The sequence below is a fragment of the Boleophthalmus pectinirostris genome, unplaced genomic scaffold (assembly GCF_026225935.1).
Source record: "Boleophthalmus pectinirostris isolate CB_2022bp ecotype Guang Dong unplaced genomic scaffold, ASM2622593v1 HiC_scaffold_7, whole genome shotgun sequence".
Classification (NCBI taxonomy): domain Eukaryota; kingdom Metazoa; phylum Chordata; class Actinopteri; order Gobiiformes; family Gobiidae; genus Boleophthalmus; species Boleophthalmus pectinirostris.
This window is the reverse complement of record NW_026571473.1, coordinates 7051490-7071541: the sequence shown is the minus strand read 5'-3', so window position 1 is coordinate 7071541 and position 20052 is coordinate 7051490. Positions and strand designations below refer to the sequence as shown.

General features: G+C 38.3%; 1 protein-coding gene across 1 annotated transcript; it reads right to left on the bottom strand.

Annotated features, from left to right (window-relative positions):
* Window positions 1-1778: 1778 nt before the first annotated feature.
* Window positions 1779-19802, bottom strand: ushbp1 (Usher syndrome 1C binding protein 1). Its single transcript, XM_020933409.2, has 14 exons — window positions 19679-19802; window positions 18042-18265; window positions 17161-17291; window positions 16681-16844; window positions 15970-16137; window positions 15428-15687; window positions 12068-12208; window positions 10554-10642; window positions 10369-10468; window positions 8892-9114; window positions 7526-7678; window positions 6124-6209; window positions 4643-4762; window positions 1779-3051 (listed from the first exon to the last, which is right to left on the bottom strand). The coding sequence occupies exons 1-14, from the start codon at window positions 19682-19684 to the stop codon at window positions 2760-2762; spliced, it is 2157 nt and encodes a 718-aa protein (XP_020789068.2). The 5' UTR covers window positions 19685-19802; the 3' UTR covers window positions 1779-2759.
* Between the last annotated feature and the right edge of the window lie 250 nt (window positions 19803-20052).

The following is a 20052-nucleotide window of genomic DNA, read 5'->3' as shown; positions in this document are numbered from 1 at the left end:
AATGCATTTCTGTAACAGTTCTTCAAACATGCCTTTTTACAATATTATAATTATAATTATTGATATTCCTAACATTTTTAATTGTGATGTAAGTGTTATTTACTGTTATTTTGGTCAGGATAGTAGTGAATTTCAATATCGTCTCATTCTCACTCTGAAGTTGTAAATGCGTTTGCCACTAGCCCCAAACCAAAGGGTCTGTAATGGTGCTTTAACACAGTAGTTTATGTCTTTACAGCCTCAGTCCAGTTTGCTGTAATTACACAGTAGTTTTCACGGGGCGGCTCACAACTTACAGCTGCTTATTACATAATGTGCTGATAATAGGGGAAAGGTTAAGATGATGACGGGAAAGGGCTCAAACAATTCCTCGAAATCTGAGCTGATTTTCTTTGAACTTTAATATAGGATTTAAAACATATTCTAGAGATCTGGTTCTGAGTATTATAAAAAAAAGAGGAAAAAATATATAAAATATATAGCGCTCTTAAAACATAGTATCTACATCTATCATTAACTAGTTTTAGCTTCTTAAAATTAAAGAAAAAAGAAAACCAGTTCATTTTAAATGGTTTACAGTGATCTTAAATTAATCCTTACTTACCTTGTGCATTCTAAGCATCCTAATTATTCACTGTCATGAGTTTGTAAGTGCTTTTCACAACTTTCCAATGCTAATGATAACTAGCATACTAACTGTGCACTTCCTGCTTGTCAGACAATAAAACACTCAATAATTAGTTGCCGACAGTACACAGAAGACTTATTTTGACCTCAAGAAGTGCTTTTATAATACAGTACAACAATTTCCTGGGGCAAGACACATTTGCTCTGTAAAAAATCAGATAGAGGGCCTTTTAACTGTGATTATAGAGCAAAACATAAACAATTATTGTGAAAGTAGTATTTTGAAAAATCAGAATACAACTTTAATAATGCTATAAGTAAAACTATTGTAGAAAAGCCCATTTGAACTGTGCGTTGGTCATATATGTGTTTTGCATATTAAGCTAAAGCCCATAAAAGCGCAGCGTGGACATATTGTGACCTGTGCGTTTTGTTTCCCATTGTCCCGGCCCTCCCCCACAGTTTGGAGCTGTGAGGCCAGAACACGTCCAGCTATAGGGGCTTTTGGAGCTCTGTGTTTGGGTATAAGGACATAAGCACCAGGGGTCACTCTGGAGGGCTCATTTCAGTCGGCAATGACAGCTGCTTCTGCCTGACCAGCAAAGTGTGATGTGAGCCTCACGTCCTGCTCTACAATTTATACCTCACAATTCTACTCTGAGTTTATAATATAGTCTCACCATCTTAAAAACATAAAAAAAAACGTAACTATGAACCATTTGCAGTGGTTCGAAGTTATTCCTCTTGTACCTTATACACTCAGAGCATCTTAATTATTCACTGTGATGAGTTTATAAGCGCTTTTTACAACTATCAGAGACTGGTGCTGTGAAGGTAAAGCTAACAACTTGCGTGCTAACATGCACTTCCTGATTATCAGACATTTAAAGCTCTTTCTAATTTGATGTAGACAGCAAGCAGCATACTTTGACTTCTGCGTAAATCTAGAGTTGCAAGACACATTTTTCTCAAATACATGGGAAAAAACAGGGTATTTAAATGGCAACTCATTTAAATCTGTTGAGTTAATGTGTATAAAATTCATTTTGAAAGCCATATTACTTATTAAGAAAACCTTCAATCTAATAGAAAAATTAAGGTGAATCAATGAGGAAAAAAATAATGTGCATTTTTTGCTGTTATCACCCGGATCTATTTAATGTGTATACTGCATTTGACAACATGGTATAAAAAAAGAAAAAAGTTATGCCAATACAAGCTTAATGTTTTATAATTACAATATAATAAGTACATAAACATTCTAAGTGCTTTTGTTGTTATAATACTTTCACTTTCACTTACACTATACACAAACAATATTTGTACTTTGTATTTTTTGCAGAACTAAACAGGCAGTAAAGCATGATATATTGTTCCATGTTCCATTGTTTGAGTGATCCAGCACATTTACAGCTGTCTTCTTTTCAAGAGCTTGAAACACTCGCTCCCACCTCAAGACATCATTTGGTGGTAATCTAGAAATGTTCAGGACTAAATAATCAACCGGTTGTTTTCCCACACAAACAAAAATTTTAAGGGAGACATTATGCAAAATTGTATTTTAAGAGCCCTTAACAAATTCTTTTCCCTTCTCATTTACACATTCAATTTGTAATGTGAATGATTCATGCATGTTTGAGTAATCTGTATTCTCCTGTATTTAAGACAGCATTTCTCTAAAATGTTTCATAATGTTCCACAGTACGCTATTAAACTTCTCTATTTTGCATTTATTCCATTAATGATGTTTTTACTGCTCAAAAATACCATGTACCATTCTTACTCTGATACTCCTCTCCACAGACCTGACCTGTATCTTGGCCTAGTTTTGTTTCTGCTCATCTTCATGAAGATAGATGAGTTTAATGCTTTACTGTGGAACATTCCAGGCAAAACAGTAACAGTTGGTGGGCTCTCCTCAAGAAAAATTACACAGTGCACCTTTAAATAAAGATCCATCCAATAAGATTTGTCATATTATAACTATATAGCAGACAAAAGCATAATATGTCTTTAAAGTATTCTGAAGTAGCTTATATGAAATACCAGGACTCAGGTGTTCCAAAGTAGCAGATGTTCCAAAGTGACACTGGGACCAAATTACATCTTGACAAGTCCTATCACCCTAATATTTATAACACTGTCTCCTCTCTTCTCCAGTCTGCATTGTCTCCAGCCACAGTGTTTGACATCGCACTGGCCCCGCTCTGCTGTGATGAGATCTGCTGTGATGAGCTCTGCTGTGATGAGAACTGCTGAGTGGTGCTTTGCTGCTGCTGCTGCTGCTGCTGCTGCTGCTGCTGCTGCTGCTGCTGCTGCTGTTGCTGCTGCTGGGTCTCCATCATGGCCGCCACCTTCTGCTCCAGTCTCCACACATGCTCCCTGTACTTCCTCCGGATCTGACGGTACGAGCTCAGAGCTTTACTGTAAGAGGCATATATATATTATTTACGCACTGGTACAAGAGCTTTGGATTTGTGAAGTATGAAGAACTAGCTTTTGAAAGTAATCTGTACATGCAACTTACCATGACTACGGATAACTGGCTTAGATCAATTTAATCTGATTTATTAAAACCCATGTAAACCGGTGAACTACATTTGAGGTATTGTGAATCAAATCTCAAATGAGCGGGAAACCACACCAAACAGACCCACACCAAGGCAGCCCCGAGTGAACAGTGCTGCTGGAAAAGAGGGTTTAGCCAGGGGATTGACCTATTTTCAGTTTGTTGGGGGAATGTCTTGCTCAAGGGCATAACACCTGTATGTACAAGTTAGAGCTGTTATCTATGTAACTATCCAATGACCTTCAGGTTTGTGGCTGAATGTTCTCACCACTAAAGCTGCATTTAGACTGCGCTGTTAGAAAACGCACTGGACGCCTCTAGCTGGACGCCTTTACATTTGAGTTTAGATGCCCCCGATGCACATCTTGGACACCATGGAGAAACGGGAGAAAAATTGTTTTCCTCTGCTGTGGTCTATGTGTGCCTTGTTTTCTCAGTTGAGAGAGTGGCTTTAGTGTATTCATTACGTTAAACACATCAGCGGAGGTGATCAGCTCGCCAGTCACGATGTAAATATATTGTTACTCCACTAATGATACTACATTCTGGTGTTTGTGGCTCCCAGGTCTTTCTCTTTCTTCTCCTTCTTCCAGGTAATAACAATGCTATGTCACTGGATAGTTGTCCCTGATTAGTTGATGCAGCACGCCCGATGCCAAAACTTGAGCTTTTTCAACTGATGACGCCGAAGCCCTGGACGCGGTTCCAGAGCGTCGACGCCTGAATGTGCAGTTCAGATTCTTTCAGATTCTTGCTGCACTGATGCCTGAAGATGCACAGGAAAAATGCAGGATGCAAGCATTGAAATAAGGCTTGCAATATATGTTTTAAAAATAGGATTCTGTTCAAAGTTATTTTTTTAAACTCAAGAATTGACAAAAAGACTGAAATATGAAGTCACAAACTAATACAAGAATCAGATTTCAGATCATCCTTATACAGATCTAAACTGCTATGCTTTGTTAAAGGTCCTATGTAACGCAAAATTGACTCCTGTGAGATTTTATAGGGTTGTTAACTTTCATTCACACATGTTTCATTCACACATGTTTCAGTTATCCTTTATTATTAGTCTGTGTCTCCAAAGCTAAAAATGCTCTGTTCCACCATTTGATGTGAAGTGATACTTTTCAAGTTAACATCTGTTTATGTTCTTATAACCTTATGTTCTGTAGAGACTGGCAATTCCAGAGCTAAAATTAACTGAATGACTAGTGGAGTTGGAAAACACAGTGGAGCACTTTCTGTATTACCACATGACATCACAAGGTGTTTTCAGTTTGAGAGAAGAACACAGCCTAAATTTGCAGGATTTGTGTGTTAAACATGTGCAATCTTTGTGATGAGGAAACAACATTATACCATACAGTACAAGTAGATCAGGAAATAACATCATATGGGCCCTTTAAGGCTATTAAATGTGTATTTAAAGGTGACCATATGTACCTGTGAGCCTGGGTGAGCCGTGCCACCTCTCCACTGTCTCTCCTCTGAGGGCTGCTGTCTGGTAAAGCTGTGTTCATTGAATCTTGAACTAAAGCCAGTCTTTTCTTTAAGGCCTGTTCCCTAGAAAATAGTAAACAATAAAGTTAAAGGTGCTGTACCTGATTTTTATTATTATTATTATTTAAAAATGCAAAAAAACAGAATTAGTTCATTTTAAACAGTTTGTACAGTGGTTCAAAGTTATTCCTCACTTACCTTATGCATTCAGAGCATCCTAATAATTTTTTCGTCCTCAATGAGTTTACAAGTGGCTCTGCACAACTTTCAGAGACCAGAGCAGAGTTTGGACAACACGGTAATGCTATGCAAACAACAACTAGCATGCTAACTATGTACTTCCTGATTATCGGACAGTAAAATGCTTTCTAATTACATGCAGGCAGTACACAACAAACTGTGATTTTAACCTCAAGAGCTGCATATACAATACCCCTTTACTGGGACAAGACACATTTGATGAAAAAGATGGAGGAAAAAATCAGGTATAGGGCCTTTTAACTGTAATTATGTTGTAAAGACATAAAGCTGTGTTCATTTAATTCTAAACTAAGGCCAGTCTTTTTTAAGGCCTGTTCCACAGACAATAGTAAGCAATCAATGCTCTCTTTCAGTCCACATGCATTAGTCTTGGTCTCTTCTGTGAAAAACACGCCATTTTTAAGCAATTACACAGCTCTGGTTAAAGTGACACGTAGAGCATTCACATCTCAAGGTCGGAGGATAGAAGAGTGTCCACGCAGAATGTATAGGAAAACTAGGCCTTGTGCACTGTGTTTCTAAGCAACAGATCAAAACCAGGCAACGGAGACTGGCCGCATTCTGCACTTTTGAATGGACACATAGTTAGTCTGATAGATGAACTTCTCAACCTTTGGCAGTGATGGAAATACTTGTTTACTTTGACTGTGCTTAGAGGACCTATACTGCACAAAATGGATTTTTGTGCGCTTTAAGCCATGTTATAATGTTGTTACTGAATCAAAAAAATGTACCTGGAATTGTGTTGTTTTTTCATTCACACATGTTTGAGTAATCCTTTATTTATTATTATCTACATCTGCTGTTCTGTTCCACCTTGTAGTGGTAGGTTTTAAGTTAACAGCTCATTTTACCATTAGAGATGGGTATTAGATCCTGTATTACCATATGACATCACAAGGTGGAGTGTTTTCTGTATGACAGGAAGTACTCTAAATATGCAGGGTTTGTGTGTTAAACATGTATGAATGAAACAAAACACAACTCCAGGTGTGTTGTTGAGGAGGACACAACATTAGAACATAGATCAGATAATAGTATAACATAAACCATTTAATTCTGCACTTTTCTGTCAGATGTAATTGCTTTTCCATGAATGTTCCACAGTATGGCTTTAAACATATCTGGCTGTAATGTTTGTTAATATGCAGAACCAGTTTTACCTGTGAAGAACGGCCTGCAGCTCCTTGAGGATGGGTCTGGAGAGGTCCCCGTCAGGGCCCAGTTTAGCTGCCACCTCACACAGCCTCTACAGGAAAGGGAAAACAGGATAATTAAGGTAAAAACAATATTGAATCGGGCTGGGCATCTGGCGTTATTGAAAAAGGGAATATCTTTTCGCTCATTTTTTTTGTGTCTTTTTTTAGTCCTGTCCCACTCCTGTTAAAGCAGTTCATGAAAGCTGTGCTAATATAAATGTAAATGTAAATGTTTTGGTAAAAAATGACCGTAATAATCTTATATGGTTGGAAACTGTCTCCAGAGACTCCAAAACAACAATTGCAATATTATACATTTTTCAATATACTGTATCTCCCATCTCTAATCTTGAATGCTCCAGTGTCAGCACAAGGTACATTGCAATTCTTAAAACTTCACTACTAGGGATGAAACAAGATCTGGTGTCACATGATCTTGCAAGAAAAAATTGCGACAAGATTGTGCACACATGAAAAAAAAATAACCTCGTGAGATTCTTTACATTTGGCTTGGACAAAAAAAAAGAGTTAAGAGCTGGTGAGTTATACAATTTGAGAAGCTGCAGTTCCAAAAAGCCGTACTACAGTGACATAGTATAGTAAGTAAAATAAGTATTAATAAATGACGTCAATATGGTGAAATGATTGCACCACTTATTTATTACAAATTATGTCGTGGTGTGTCTCATCTTGCAAAAATTGTGTCTCTTTCCATCCCTATTCCCTCTGTATGAAGAGTAAGTTTAAAAAGTGTTTCTTTAAAAGCAACAGTACTGTAGTGACAGCTGCACATACTGCTTGATAAAAGCTGACTATTTAGCTACAATCTGGTGCAGAACCTGCCTGTTTTTTATTATCTTAAAGTCTCTATACATTGTCCCTTCAAATAAACCGTAAACTAAAACATTTGATCAAACCTGTAAGAAAGAATCTGATATGTTGCTGTTACATTTTAGTATGAGAGAGGATTGGCTTTCTCAAAATCAGATACTCCAGATTTAAATCTGGGTAACATTGCCAAAAATATCACATTGACAAAGTTAGATGCAGCATTGAACCTGAACTTTCAATATTAACAATACACTTCTCTAGTATATAACGTTACGCCCAGGTCTTTGTCCTTGTCTAATATGAGGTATTTGATATAAATCCATTAAAAGCATTTCTTCTGCAGTGAGAGGTCAGCTCAGGAGAAGACCTTGTGAAACTGAAATATCCCATTACCCTGAAGGGATCCTGCTTTAGTGTGATTTCCCATGAGGCACAGACACATTTGAATCTGTCACAATAGACCATCATCTCGCTCCCAAACGCACACTTCACCTTGACTTTTTATTCTTCGAAGATTTTAATAAAACTTTGTCACCTGTTGCTGGCTCTTGTGCTCCTCTGGCTCCTCTCTCTCTGGGATGAAAGCTCCAGCTGCGTCCGGTGTTTTCTGGGCCATCAGACTCCACTCGATACAGCGCAGCTCCTTCTCTTTAAGGCGAATCAGAGCGCGCAGGTCAGACATCTCCTCCTAATCATGACACAAGGAAAAAGGCTGTGTTTAAATTAAAGCTTCACTGTGTAATTTTTATTTCTCAAATGAGTTTACTTGTCTAAATGTGTTTTATGCAACCAGCTTCTCTCCAGAAAGATGTTATTGTCTATCCATCCACATATTCATTGCCTTGGATACATGTGACACCAGCAGGTCAAATTACAGGTCAGGAGAGGAGACCCCACTCACAATTTGTGTTTTTTTAGCCATAAAAATGACTGTAATTGAATAAATCCAATATAGATTTTGATGCTGTGTTGTGGGACATGTATTTCAGGCAGAACAGTAATGTGAAGCAGGTGACCGACCCTCCATCATCTACATAGTGCACCTTTAATATACAGTATATCCATAGTTCAGGGGTCCTACTTAGAGCCACATATTAAATCAAAGCAGAGCAAGCAGAAGACCCATGGTCAATACAATGAGCCATTCACATGGTGCATTTCACATAGTTTTGTAGAGCTGCTAGATCTTTAATAAGGCTTGAAACATTTAAGGCCTTTGTCACAATCAGTGTTGGGCAGTAACTAGTTACAAAGTAGGGGATTACTGCAATCAGATTACTTTTTAATAATGCAGTAATGTAATGTGTTATCCATTAGAACTGTTTGGTAAAACAGTAAAAAGAAAAACAGGAGCACAGGATGTCCTTTGGCAGATCAGATGTGGAACAAAACAACAAATATTGGTTTAAGTGCAGGTCGTCTCTGCTTCACATTATTCTCGGTAACAGAAAGTGTCATTAGAGTGAAGAGTTCGTGCTTTTTATAATTGGTTTCCAGAGCTGCTTGTTTCCTTTTTTCAAAGTAACTTATAGTGATCAGTAATCTAATTACTTTTGAAATAAAGTAATAAGAGTAGTAATTAAATTACTTTTAGAAGCAGTAATCAGTATTGAGTAATCCGATTACTTTTGCAGAATAATCTGACTATCACTAATCACAATGTAACGTAATGTGATGTTATTGAGGTTATATTGAGGTAGAATTCAACTAAACCTAAATTAAGCAAATTCATAAGGCCTGAGGCTATAGTTTAGACCCCTGCCATAGTATTTTGGGATTTTTTAAGAAGACAGAATTCAGAATCTTTGATGTGGTGTGAATTTCCTCCACAATTGTTTCTTTAGCTGATCGTGGCTTGAATAAGAGCAGGAGTCAGACTTAGGAGTAAGTGCAGCTCTCACCCTGACAGAGATGAGCTCATAGAAGAGGGAAGCCTTCTCCTTCTTGGTGTCACTGGCCCTGTCTCTGCTGGCGTGTCCGGTTCGTGACCCCGGGGTTGGGCCGCTGTCAGGGATCATCTTGCACTGGGCCGCTCCTGCTTTGGGGAGGCAAATGGCTGCACGCTCTCTCTTCAAACGCTCGATGTGCTGACGCAGACCAACCTCGCGCTCCTCCTCAGGTGTCCTTTAAAATTACATGAAGTGTGTCAAAGCCTGATTACAATTAGAGCTTGTATACACATGGCAATACGTTCACAAATATGTATGTGGTTTTAGAAAGGAGGTCTGCATTCTGTCAGGACCAAGCCCCTAATGAGGGCAGTCCAGGGCTTGGGACTGTTAAAAGTTACCAGTACTATAAAGAAACACCAAAAAAAATGTAGGTACCAAAAATTCTGTAATTTGTTTTTCTTTCAAGTCTTTCAAATTTTAACGTCTGGTTGGTCCCGGAGGCACAAGAGGTTTCTAGGCATCGTCACCAAACATTAAAAAGTTTGCATATTGTTCAAATTGTTGTCATTGTATTTAGTAATTAAAACACACAAGTACCAAAAGAAGTATCATTCAGGTGCTAAGCTCTAATACTGAAAGGTACTCAGCTCTAAATTCAACACAGTTTTAGTATACATTAGATTACTTAAAGCATGTTGTTGTCTTCCTGTTAGTAAAAAAATATAAAGGGTCACATTAGTGTTTTTTATTCTCCACCATACGTAAGTGTTTTGCCCAAAGATACAAAGACATTATGCCCTGATGGGAGCGAGAATCGAACTACCCTGGGTTAGGGGGTGAATAGTGAACATCAGCTCAACAAGTGCTGTCTCCCTTCAGTGAACAGTGAACGAAGCATTACTGACTGTGGACAACTTTGTTTAATTACTGTGTTTCAGATGAATAATATCTTATAGACCCATAATATTTAATGCAGATGGAGCCAGCTAAAATTACTCTTGTTAATAGGGATGCATTGATCCAGCTTTTTCAGTTCCGATACCGATTCCGATACTATGGCTTTAAGTATCTGCGATACTAGTTGTTAAAATACAGATTTTTGTTGTGTTATACGGTCTATTCCATAATAGAAATTATCAGGTTCACATTTTCACACATTTGTGAATTATCTTTTGTATATTTCATGACAAAATACTGGCTCTTTCTACTTTTTGGGAGTATGACATCGTCACATTCTTGAATCTGAAAACCACCAATAGGTGTTATGTGTGGACTGACAAGTTAAAACTAAGATAGTGACAGGTTATAATGTGAATTGTGTAATAGTTGTTAACATGCCTTAGGATGGTTTGTGGTTAATATCTGTAATTACTTGGCCTAACCACATGAAACAAAACTAACTTTAGAATTTTCTCATGGAAAACAGTTTACATGATGATTCACTGTAATGACTTTATGAACCTGAGCTCTACTGTACTGAAATCACCTCTGTATTTGTATCTCCTCCACGGCACCCCCTGCAGTTGAGAAAGACGTGCACAGCTCCTCCGTGTCAAGCAGATCATTTGGAGCGTGGCCAGCTTCTTCTAATGGCAGCGGAAAAATCAGGGTAAATGTTTGTGCGTCTGAACTGCATTCCCAAATCCACAGTAAAACCCGGAATCCGCCCACCTGCTGCGCCCGTCCCGTCAGGAATGCTTTGGTGAGTCTTAACCTCGTAAAGTGACAGCAGCTCTGCGTAGGCCTCCTCACACTCCTCACTGTCAATCAGACCAAAGGCAGAGCGCAGGGGTCAAATGTTAGGCTCTTTCACATGTGCTGCTTTTAAAATCATTTGGTTTCTACAGGGGCATTGTGTAACTTTTTTGGTGGAGGGTCTATCGTCTGATTTTTCCCATGGAGATGTTATTGCTTAAAGGACCCATATAAAACTATTTTCTGACAGACTAATAATAAAGTGTTACTCAAACATGTGTGAATGAAACAAAACACAACCTCAGGTCTGTTTTGAGGAGGTCACAAGATTGTAACATGACTTAAAGCTCACAAGAATCAATTTTCCGCCAAATAGGACCTATAACGTTGTATTGTGTAACTTTTGTGGTGGAGGGTCTGTCATCAGATTTTTTTCCATCGGGATGTTATTGCTTTGCCTGAAGTGTTCCACAGTAGCATTAAACTTATCCATCTTGCATTTATTCAGTTACAGGTGTTTTTAGTGCTTAAAAATCATGAGCAGGGTCACTTTTTTGTCTCCATGGAAATAGATACGCTTAATGCTATAGTGTGGTGGATTCTGGACAAAGCAACAATCTCCATGGAGCGGAGGAGATAATGGACCCTCCACCAGAAAAGTTACACAGTACATCATTATAGGTCGTATATTTTGCAAAATTGACTCTTATGAGCTTTAAGTCATGTTGGACTCTTTGTCTCACCAAAAACATATGTAGAGTTTTTTTGTTTTTTTCATCCACGCATGTTTGAGTAACCCTTTTTACATCTTTAAAGCTCAAAATGTTCTGTTCCACCTTGTGATGTCATGTAGTGGTAGTTTTCAAGTTGATAGGGTAGCTTTTGTAATTTTATTTTAGAGAATGGCAGCAAGGTTCAGTAGCTCCTTGTGTTATGCGAGCTACTGTGTCCAAATAATTTCTCTTGTGGATCATTAAAGTTTGTCTAAGGCTAAGTCTAAGTTTCAGGGCTGAAATTATCCAAATGATTCTGTTGAAGGTGTATGGAGTTTAAAAACACAGTGGAGTACTTCCTGTATTATTACATGACATCACAAGGTGGAACAGCATTTTCAGTTTGAAAGAATAATATATGTTTTTGATGAGGACAGAGAACATCATTACAACACAGATCAGAGATTAAAAATAAATATTAAAATAAAATAAAATATATAATTTCAGTGGGCCTCTAAAAGTTCCACTTCCACCCTTAGAATGAAAACAATCAATGCAACAGTTGAAAAAAATTCCAGAAATAATAGATAGTAGTGTTAGGGCGTATTCATATATGATTCATCAGTGTCTGAGAAATAGCCTGACAGAAGAGGATAGTATAAAGTTTATTTTTGTAGAGTTTAAACAGGTCTTTTTAACAGTGGAGCAGGGAGTCGTAAAGCACAGATCAGGGTCAGAGTGGACAGGTCTCTGTGGTGCAGGTGTGTGTGATGTCACCAGTATCTTAGGGCCAGCTGTAGAGCAGAGCAGTCTGACTCCAGTCTGTTTAATGTGAGGCTCATGTGCTCCGCTTCACTCTTCCTTCGCTCCAAGGCCAAAGACAGACGCTCATTTCTGCTCTTCAGACGCTCAATAAGCCTGTGACAAACAAACAGAGAATAGAGCTGGATTATAACTGTGAGTGTAAGTAAGTTAAACATGCTATAGAATAGAAATGTGTCAGTTATTCAAGCACCTTTTTTTTTAGACAATCAAAGATGCTTATATTGCATTATTAAGATATAAGGTACACTTCATTGTCCCCAGGGAAATTTGTCTACTGCATTTAACCCATTCTTCAATGTAGGTATGGCCGATATCCCAAAAAATTTAATATAATGATTTTCTTGGAGTCAGATCACAGTTCCAGTTTTATCACGATTCATGTGTCCTCAGTATATTGCCTTGCATATGTGACTAAAATCATCCAATCTAATCCACTTTATTTATATAACACATTTCATTAACAAAACAAATTCCAAAGTGCTGCACCATACAGAAAATAATACACTGGGAATATAAAATAAAGCTCTCTTCACCCCCACTAGACCTCATTAAAACAATAAAACAAGTTAAATTTTAAAAAAGCAAAAATACAAGGAAATAAAACAGTAAAAGTCATGAAAATAAATACAATTTTTCAGCTTCATACTTTGCTTGTATTTGCTTAAAACCAGCTCTCACTCAGACTCTTGCTAAGACTGACCAATTGGAAGAGTAGTCCAATTATATTTGCCCTATTTCTGAGCTAGTCTTGGTCAGGACTACCTTAGCTGGAGGATTTGATCTATTGGGCATGTTTTGAGTCGATGGGAGGAAACCGAAGTGCACAGAGGAAATACACCAGACACATAGAAAAGCCAAGTCAGACCCTCACACACCCGCATACACACACAGACACACCAAGAACAGCCTTTCCATCACTTTATTTTTAATGTTACAGTTACAGTAACAGTTAAAGTACATTTTGGAAAGTGGAAACATTTAGCAACACCACACACATTTCATACTAGGAAAGGTGGGTGAAGTGTCTTGCTCGTGAACACAATGACATTATTTTCCAGAGCAACTGCTGCCTCACTGTGGCTCCCAGTTTTCCCATTGGTCTCCCATCCAAGAACCCGCCAGGCCCCACCCTGCTTAGCTTTTGAGTTCAGAGGAGATCTGGCATTTCAAGGTGGTTTGACCTTATAAAACAGCTGAAAATAGAGCAATCACAGCTTTTTACCACCCCACTGCAACAACACAATGGATTTTAGGACCGGGAGCTTTAGATTTGGAAAATGCGTGAAACGTTTTATCCTGCAAAACACGTTTATAGACAAGGCACTGTTTCTACTACCTTATACCTTATTGTTTAGTATTGTAACCATAGAAACCACTGTAAATGATATATGGCATCGTAAGACATGTCACACAGTAGGGTTCTGAAAAGTATCAAAAATCAGATACAGATCCATTTTAAAACTAGTATCAAAACTAGATATTAATCTGAGCTGGTTTCGACAGTAAAAAGTCACATTCACAGGACAGAAATGAACCTTTCCTGAGGCTTTAGAATGATGTAGAGCTGTATCAGAACACATATAAGAGCGCATAGACTAATATATGCCCATGGACCACTGAGAAATTACAGAGATATAAGATATATGTATATGATATAAGCACATGAGAATATAAAAGAAAAAACTTCGATTTTATGTTGACTGTAGACAGAGTTTTTTATTATTGGTATTGAGTATTGATATTTCTTAGTAACGAAATCAAGTTTGAAATTTTTTGTATCGTGACAACACTACTCCACATCACATTTCAAATAGGCCATTTTAAATCTGTGTGGTTTTTCACTTGGATTAAAAACATTCCCAGCGTCAATAATTAACCCAGTGTTGGCAGCAGCCTCTTTTCGAACGTGAGAGCACTTCTGTTTGTGAATAGGTGAATGAAGGAAGGCTTGAAACAAAACATTTCAAGTACTTGCAAGTTGAAAAGCAATACGCAAATTCAACTGTGCTACCATTTACTCTAATTGCAGTGTACGACAAGATAAGACATAAAGAGATGAGAGCCAATCAAAACCAAGGCCTCCTCCTTCACTATTCTGCAGTGTGAGTTCTGCACTTTGAAAAGTAGTTGGCATCCAGTGATTATGAAAGAGTTGGGACCATTTGGTGTGGAATGAATGTATAACCCTGAACCCTTTATGTAAGATAAAAAAGAATCTAGTTTGGAGTTTAGATCTGATAGAAATGTTTTGAAGGACTTGGTCTCACTGTTGTACAGTTACTGATAAACCCTGGCACGTTTCAAGGCTGTTGTGTCCAAAGCCTTTTAATAAGCCAAATGAAACAATGTTTAGCATTTCTGTCATTATAATGCCTTTGTGAACTGCCTGTAGTGTGCTATTTTCTGATTTATGTTATTATGTTGTTTCCTCATCACAAATATAAGTGGAGTTGTGTTTTGGTTCATTCACACATGTTAAGCACACAAACACTGGAAACACTTTGTTCCACCTTGTGATGTTCTGTGGTAATACAGGAAGTGCTCTACTGTACTTTTAAACTCCATATACCTTCACTAAAATCATTTGGATAATTTCAACCCATTATAACATGACTTAAGAGTATATTTTGCGTAATATAATTAAAGACCCTGTACCGCTTTTTTCCCTATGTATTTGAGCAAAATTTGTTATTCTTCAGTACAGAAATATTGTAGAAGCAGCTCTTGAGATAAAAATAAGTCCACTGTGTACTGTCTGCATCTGATTCTAAACCATTTTATTGTTTGATAATCAGGTAGTGCACTGTTGTAGCATGGTAGTTGTTGTTAGCTTTACCATGACGGCTAAACTCCACTCTGGTCTCGGAAAGTTGTGAAACAATTTGGATGCTTAGAATGCATAATGTAAGTGAGGAATAACTTTGGACCACTGCAAACAGTTCTGTTTTTCATGTTTTTAAGACAGTAAAATTCAGGTACCATGCCTTTAAAGACCTACTGCATAATAATTTTGCCAAAAATTTGCTGAAATAAAGATATGTACCTCATTATAGGTGATTTTATTGCGTTAAAATCATGTATTAATTGAAATTAATCTAAAAAATCTAAATTGCAATTTGATTGCATGCAATTTCCTATCCAGTCTTATTCTGCATAAAAACTGCTCACCCTGTAGTGTAGATCTGTAAAACTATGTTCTGAAATCTGAGTCTTATCCTTTTATTAAAACAAAAATCACAAATATATCCATAATAGCTTGTCAGCAACATCACAATTAGTTATTTGTTCCAAATCTTTCAGCCTTTCTCTCACCTGTTGAGTCTCTCAATCTCCACTTCTGGGCCTATGGGGCTGGTACATGGACTGTTGGATGTCCCAGAACCGAGAGGAGACAGGTCCCCAGGCCCAGGCAGAGGGGGTGGTCCTCGGGTGGTCCTGCGCTGGAGCAGAGGGGACCCGGGGTACGGAGGAGAGGCCCAGTCTGGACTGACTGACCCAGCACACGACATCGCACTGGGCCTGTAGGAAGGGGAGTGCCTGCCAGACCTCCAGGCTCTGTGCAGGTTTACCAGCTACAAGAAAGGAGGAGAAGAGGTAACTGAAACATGCAAGGTTTGATTTGCTGTGACTTCAGTAGTTGCTTACCACTACTGAATACTAAGTGAATAGATAATGCACTGTAATAAGCTTTGGGTGTCTTAAAAAGAGCTATGTAAGTCCAGTGCATTAAAAAGCTGACATGCTCTCCAGAAAAGTTACTTTTAATATTTTTGGGACACTGACAGTGTGTTTTCATTATGTTTTAAGTATTTGGTGAAGTGTGTTGTTTTGTTCGACCCATTTTTCAAACCCACCTTGTCTCTGTCCTCGTCTATCAGGCTGATGCTGCGTGCTCTCTCTAGCTCCCCCTGTTGGCTTTGAAGAGCACTGAACGTGAAGTCACGCTTGTCCACTTCAGAAACCTCGTCCTGGAAAACTGTGGTGCAGGAAATTCCGAATTCTCTCTCCATGTCCTCCAAAATCTACTAGCAGAGAGTGTGGTTAGTTCTGCTTAATATCCCCTTATTTTATGAGAAACTTTGCAAAATAAGTTTTTGATGAACTTCCAAATGGAAGTCCTTTGTGCATTTGAGGATTGAAAGATGTCTGTGCTTTTTTTGATTTAACAAAAGTTTGAGTATGGCTATATAAACTATACAGATTGGCAACTCTAACATAACTCACCATTACAGTAGAATAAAAAAAATCAACCACTCGATGGAAAAAATGCTTTTTATCCACTTTCATGAAAATCTTGAAAAAGTCTTTAGGTTGAGGTTGAGCTATGAGGTTATCATTATACAGATGTACCTGCTGGCTGTCTGTACCTGGCTTTCTGTACCTGTCTGTCTGTTTGTACCTGTCTGTCTGTTTGTACCTGTCTGTCTGTTTGTACCTGTCTGTCTGTCTGTACCTGTCCGTCTGTACCGGTCTGCACCTGTCTGTACCTATCTGTACCTGTCTGTTTGCACCTGTCTGTACCTCTCTATAGCTGTATGTCCGCACCTGTCTGTACCTATCTGTACCTGTCTGGCCTTGGCAGAACTCTCGTGTGCTGCTCTCAGATGTTCCTTGTGTTTGTTCAGGTCAACTGCTGCGATGGGAGCAGCCCAGGACCTCCTGAAGCTGATCGAGTCCTCCACTGAAGACAACACATCCTGCAGTTTGGACCATACAATGCCTCCGCCCCCTAATGGACAGACATAGCAAGTACAAAAACAGAACAGGTTATTCATTTATAATATATATAATATTATAAATAATATATATTATAATTTAATAATTAGGTTGTGGTGGTACAGTGGTACATATTATTTGAATCTTTCATAAACATTACCTCTATTTTGAGTTCATAGATATAAAAAAACAACAAGTTATTTCTCTGAAGACAGTTGACCAATATAAAGTGAAATGACACTATGACTGAAACCTGTTTGCAGTGAATCCAAAAGGACTTACTTTGGTAAATATGAATCTTATATTGACAGCTAGTGCCTTGTCCTTACCTCTGTCCATTATCGTAGGTTTAGATAGAGCAGTCTCCACAGTTTTCCTCTCTGGGTTTTTGAGTCTGTGAGATAAAAGATCTGGAACCAAAGGCCTGGAAGCGGCTGATGATCTCAGTTCACCAGGATCACTGAAAAGGAACAAGATTAGAAAGTCTGTTAGGTGCGTTTTCATTAGACAACATGAACTGTGGGCCCACCAAGATAAACCATTATTACAGAATTACTACACCCCATTAGCCAACCATTTTTCAATCATTCTCACCTTTTTTGTTGAAAATCAAACACCTAAATGAGCATAAATAGTTGTAGTAACATTTAGGGATGTAACAATAACCGAAAAATCGTGATATCGTATCGTCAGAGTTCTCACAGTAATATCGTGGACCATCACAGTATATCGAGTTATAAGTCTCTTTGCTTAAATTAAGAGTTTTGGTGCAGCAACAGCTAAAAAAACACAGAGGGAACTACATAGACCATGATCCTTTGCTCCATTTCAGTGCAGACTACAAGGAAAAATAACAGGTCTAAGCAGTTTTAAGTCTTAGTTCTTTGGATTAAGTCTTGTCAAGGCATTTTAAGAGGAAAAAGTTGCTTATTCACAGTTTTAGCTATTTAGTCTCCACAAAATATCACAATAAATATCATACTGTGAGATGTATATCGTGAAAATATCGTACTGAGAGATTTGGATGTTGTTACATTCCTAATCGTGAGCCTCCCCACCATATCGTGAGCTTACCCATGATATCACAATAAATATCATGCCGTGAGGTTCATACTGTGACAATATCCTATTATGAGACTTGGATATTGTTACAGCCCAGTAACAATTGCTCTCTGTCATGAAAACCCTTATCAGTCAGTGGTGCGTTTACCTTGGAGCCTTGAGAGAGCCCATTTTTTTGTTGAGTTCTGCGATGATGCTGAGGAGGGTGCCCACCTCGGCCTCACACTGGGCGAGCTCCGCGGGGGTCGGCTCGGGGCCCAGGGCGGGGTCAGGAGCCTCTGGGTGGTACGACAGGTGTTCAACGGGAGTCATCAAGTCCCTCTCACTCAGAGACGCTGTGTCCAGACTGTCACAGCGGACCAGCACTGACTCCTGTACAGAAATCAGAGCAATTTAGGGCAGTAGTCAACTAAAGACAAGTCCTGCCAATTAATTTGTTGATTGAAAAGGGGGCGTGGCAACAGCTTTCAAAACTGTTACGTATCTCTGTGTATCTGACCCAAATTTCACTTACAAGACTACACCTGCATGCGAGTTCATGCAAAAACAACTATTTATGCAGAAGAAAGTACCAGGAAGCCAAGAAAGTACCAGAAAACCAATAATAAAATTTTTGGCACCATCAACTGATTAATTAATCTATAGCCCTACAGAACATGGGTAATTCCCTCTTTAGATGGTTTAATTTAAAGGTGAATTGTGTAACTTTTCTGGTGGAGCATCTGCCACTTGTTTGTCTTCATAGAGATACTGTTGCTCTGCCTGGAGTTTTCCACAGAGGTATCAAATTTATCTATTTTGCATTTATTTAATTACAGGTGTTTTAAATTCTTAAAAAATGTCTTGAAAATAAAAATCGCACTATTTCTTTGACCGGGCTCGCCTCTTCACAGATATGACCTGTAACTGTGCCTGGTGGTATCGCCTGCATGTCTTGCTTGACATTGGCTGTAGCTCCAAAGTTAAAAAGCTATTGTTCTTGCGGAAAAGGTGGAAACTAAAACATCCTGAGATCCAACTTCCTGTTTTGCGAATATTTGTAGGTCAGCCATCTTCTCATATGTTTCAAATGTGTGTGCTAAATACTTAAAACATTCATACACTGAACATATGTGACAACCAAGGCCTGTGACTGGAATGTTGTCAATGATTACTGTGTAAAATATTCTTTGTGAGAATTTTTATATTATTTATAATTGAAGCCATTACTACATTTAAACCCACAATATGTGCAAAATATAGTAGATATAGAAATATTATGGGCTTTAAATTGTATTTTCAATATATCAAAATTCAGTTATATCAAAATGTTGTCAGAGTATTTGCTTGTTATGTTATTTTGTTTGGCAGGTACAAAAATGTTCCACCAATCTATGAAATAATGAAACAAATTTCACTTTTCATAAATCAGATAAAAACTTTAATTATATTTAGGCTTTGTATTGTTTAATGGTGCACTATGTAAGTTTTCTGGTGAGGGGTCCGCCACCTGCTTGTTTCCATTAAGGGTTTTGAATATTCCTCAGTATGAATTTAAACTGGTCTTGCATTTCTTCAATTATAGCTGCTATTATTACTGAACAAAACCAACTTTAAAAACATGCATTCTTATTGTGAGAGTCACCTGTGTGCAGATCTGACCTGTAACTTGGCCTGGTAGCTACTGCTTGTCTCCATGAAGATAGCTATGTTTGATGTCATACCCTAGAACTATCCCGGCCAAGCAACAACATCTATGAAGTGCCGCAGATCTGTGATATCCTGTGTGGTGCATGCGTAACTTACCTCCATAGTGGGCTCCAGTAACAGTAGTTCTAGTCTACAGAGTGGTGTTTGTTGGCCCAGTTGTTATATTTTCCGAATATTCCTGTTGCTGCTTAGGGTCCACATGTCGGAGCTAACACAGCTTAATGCGATGAATGAAGTAAGTGGAAAGTCATCTCCACCCATTCCCTGTGACTGTGTCCTTTTCCTGTTTTGTCCACACTGAGCTTCCATTTTATTAACACCCTCTCACTGGAACACTATGCAGCCTGAGCCAAGGGCCACTGCTCCACACAAACAATCAATAGAAAATGTAAGGCTGCGTAATAGTTTAAACATGCAGACAATTAAGTTAGTGTGTGCCATTGCAAGTGTGACAAAACCCTTACCAGACT

Bases quoted from the DNA above. Each gene is read 5' to 3' on its own strand.
- ushbp1 (XM_020933409.2), bottom strand. The intron at 17,292-18,041 runs GTAAACGCACCA...GTTCCTTTTCAG, and splicing joins GGCTCTCTCAAGGCTCCAAG to TGATCCTGGTGAACTGAGAT. The intron at 3,052-4,642 runs GTACATATGGTC...TGCCTCTTACAG, and splicing joins CGGCTCACCCAGGCTCACAG to TAAAGCTCTGAGCTCGTACC.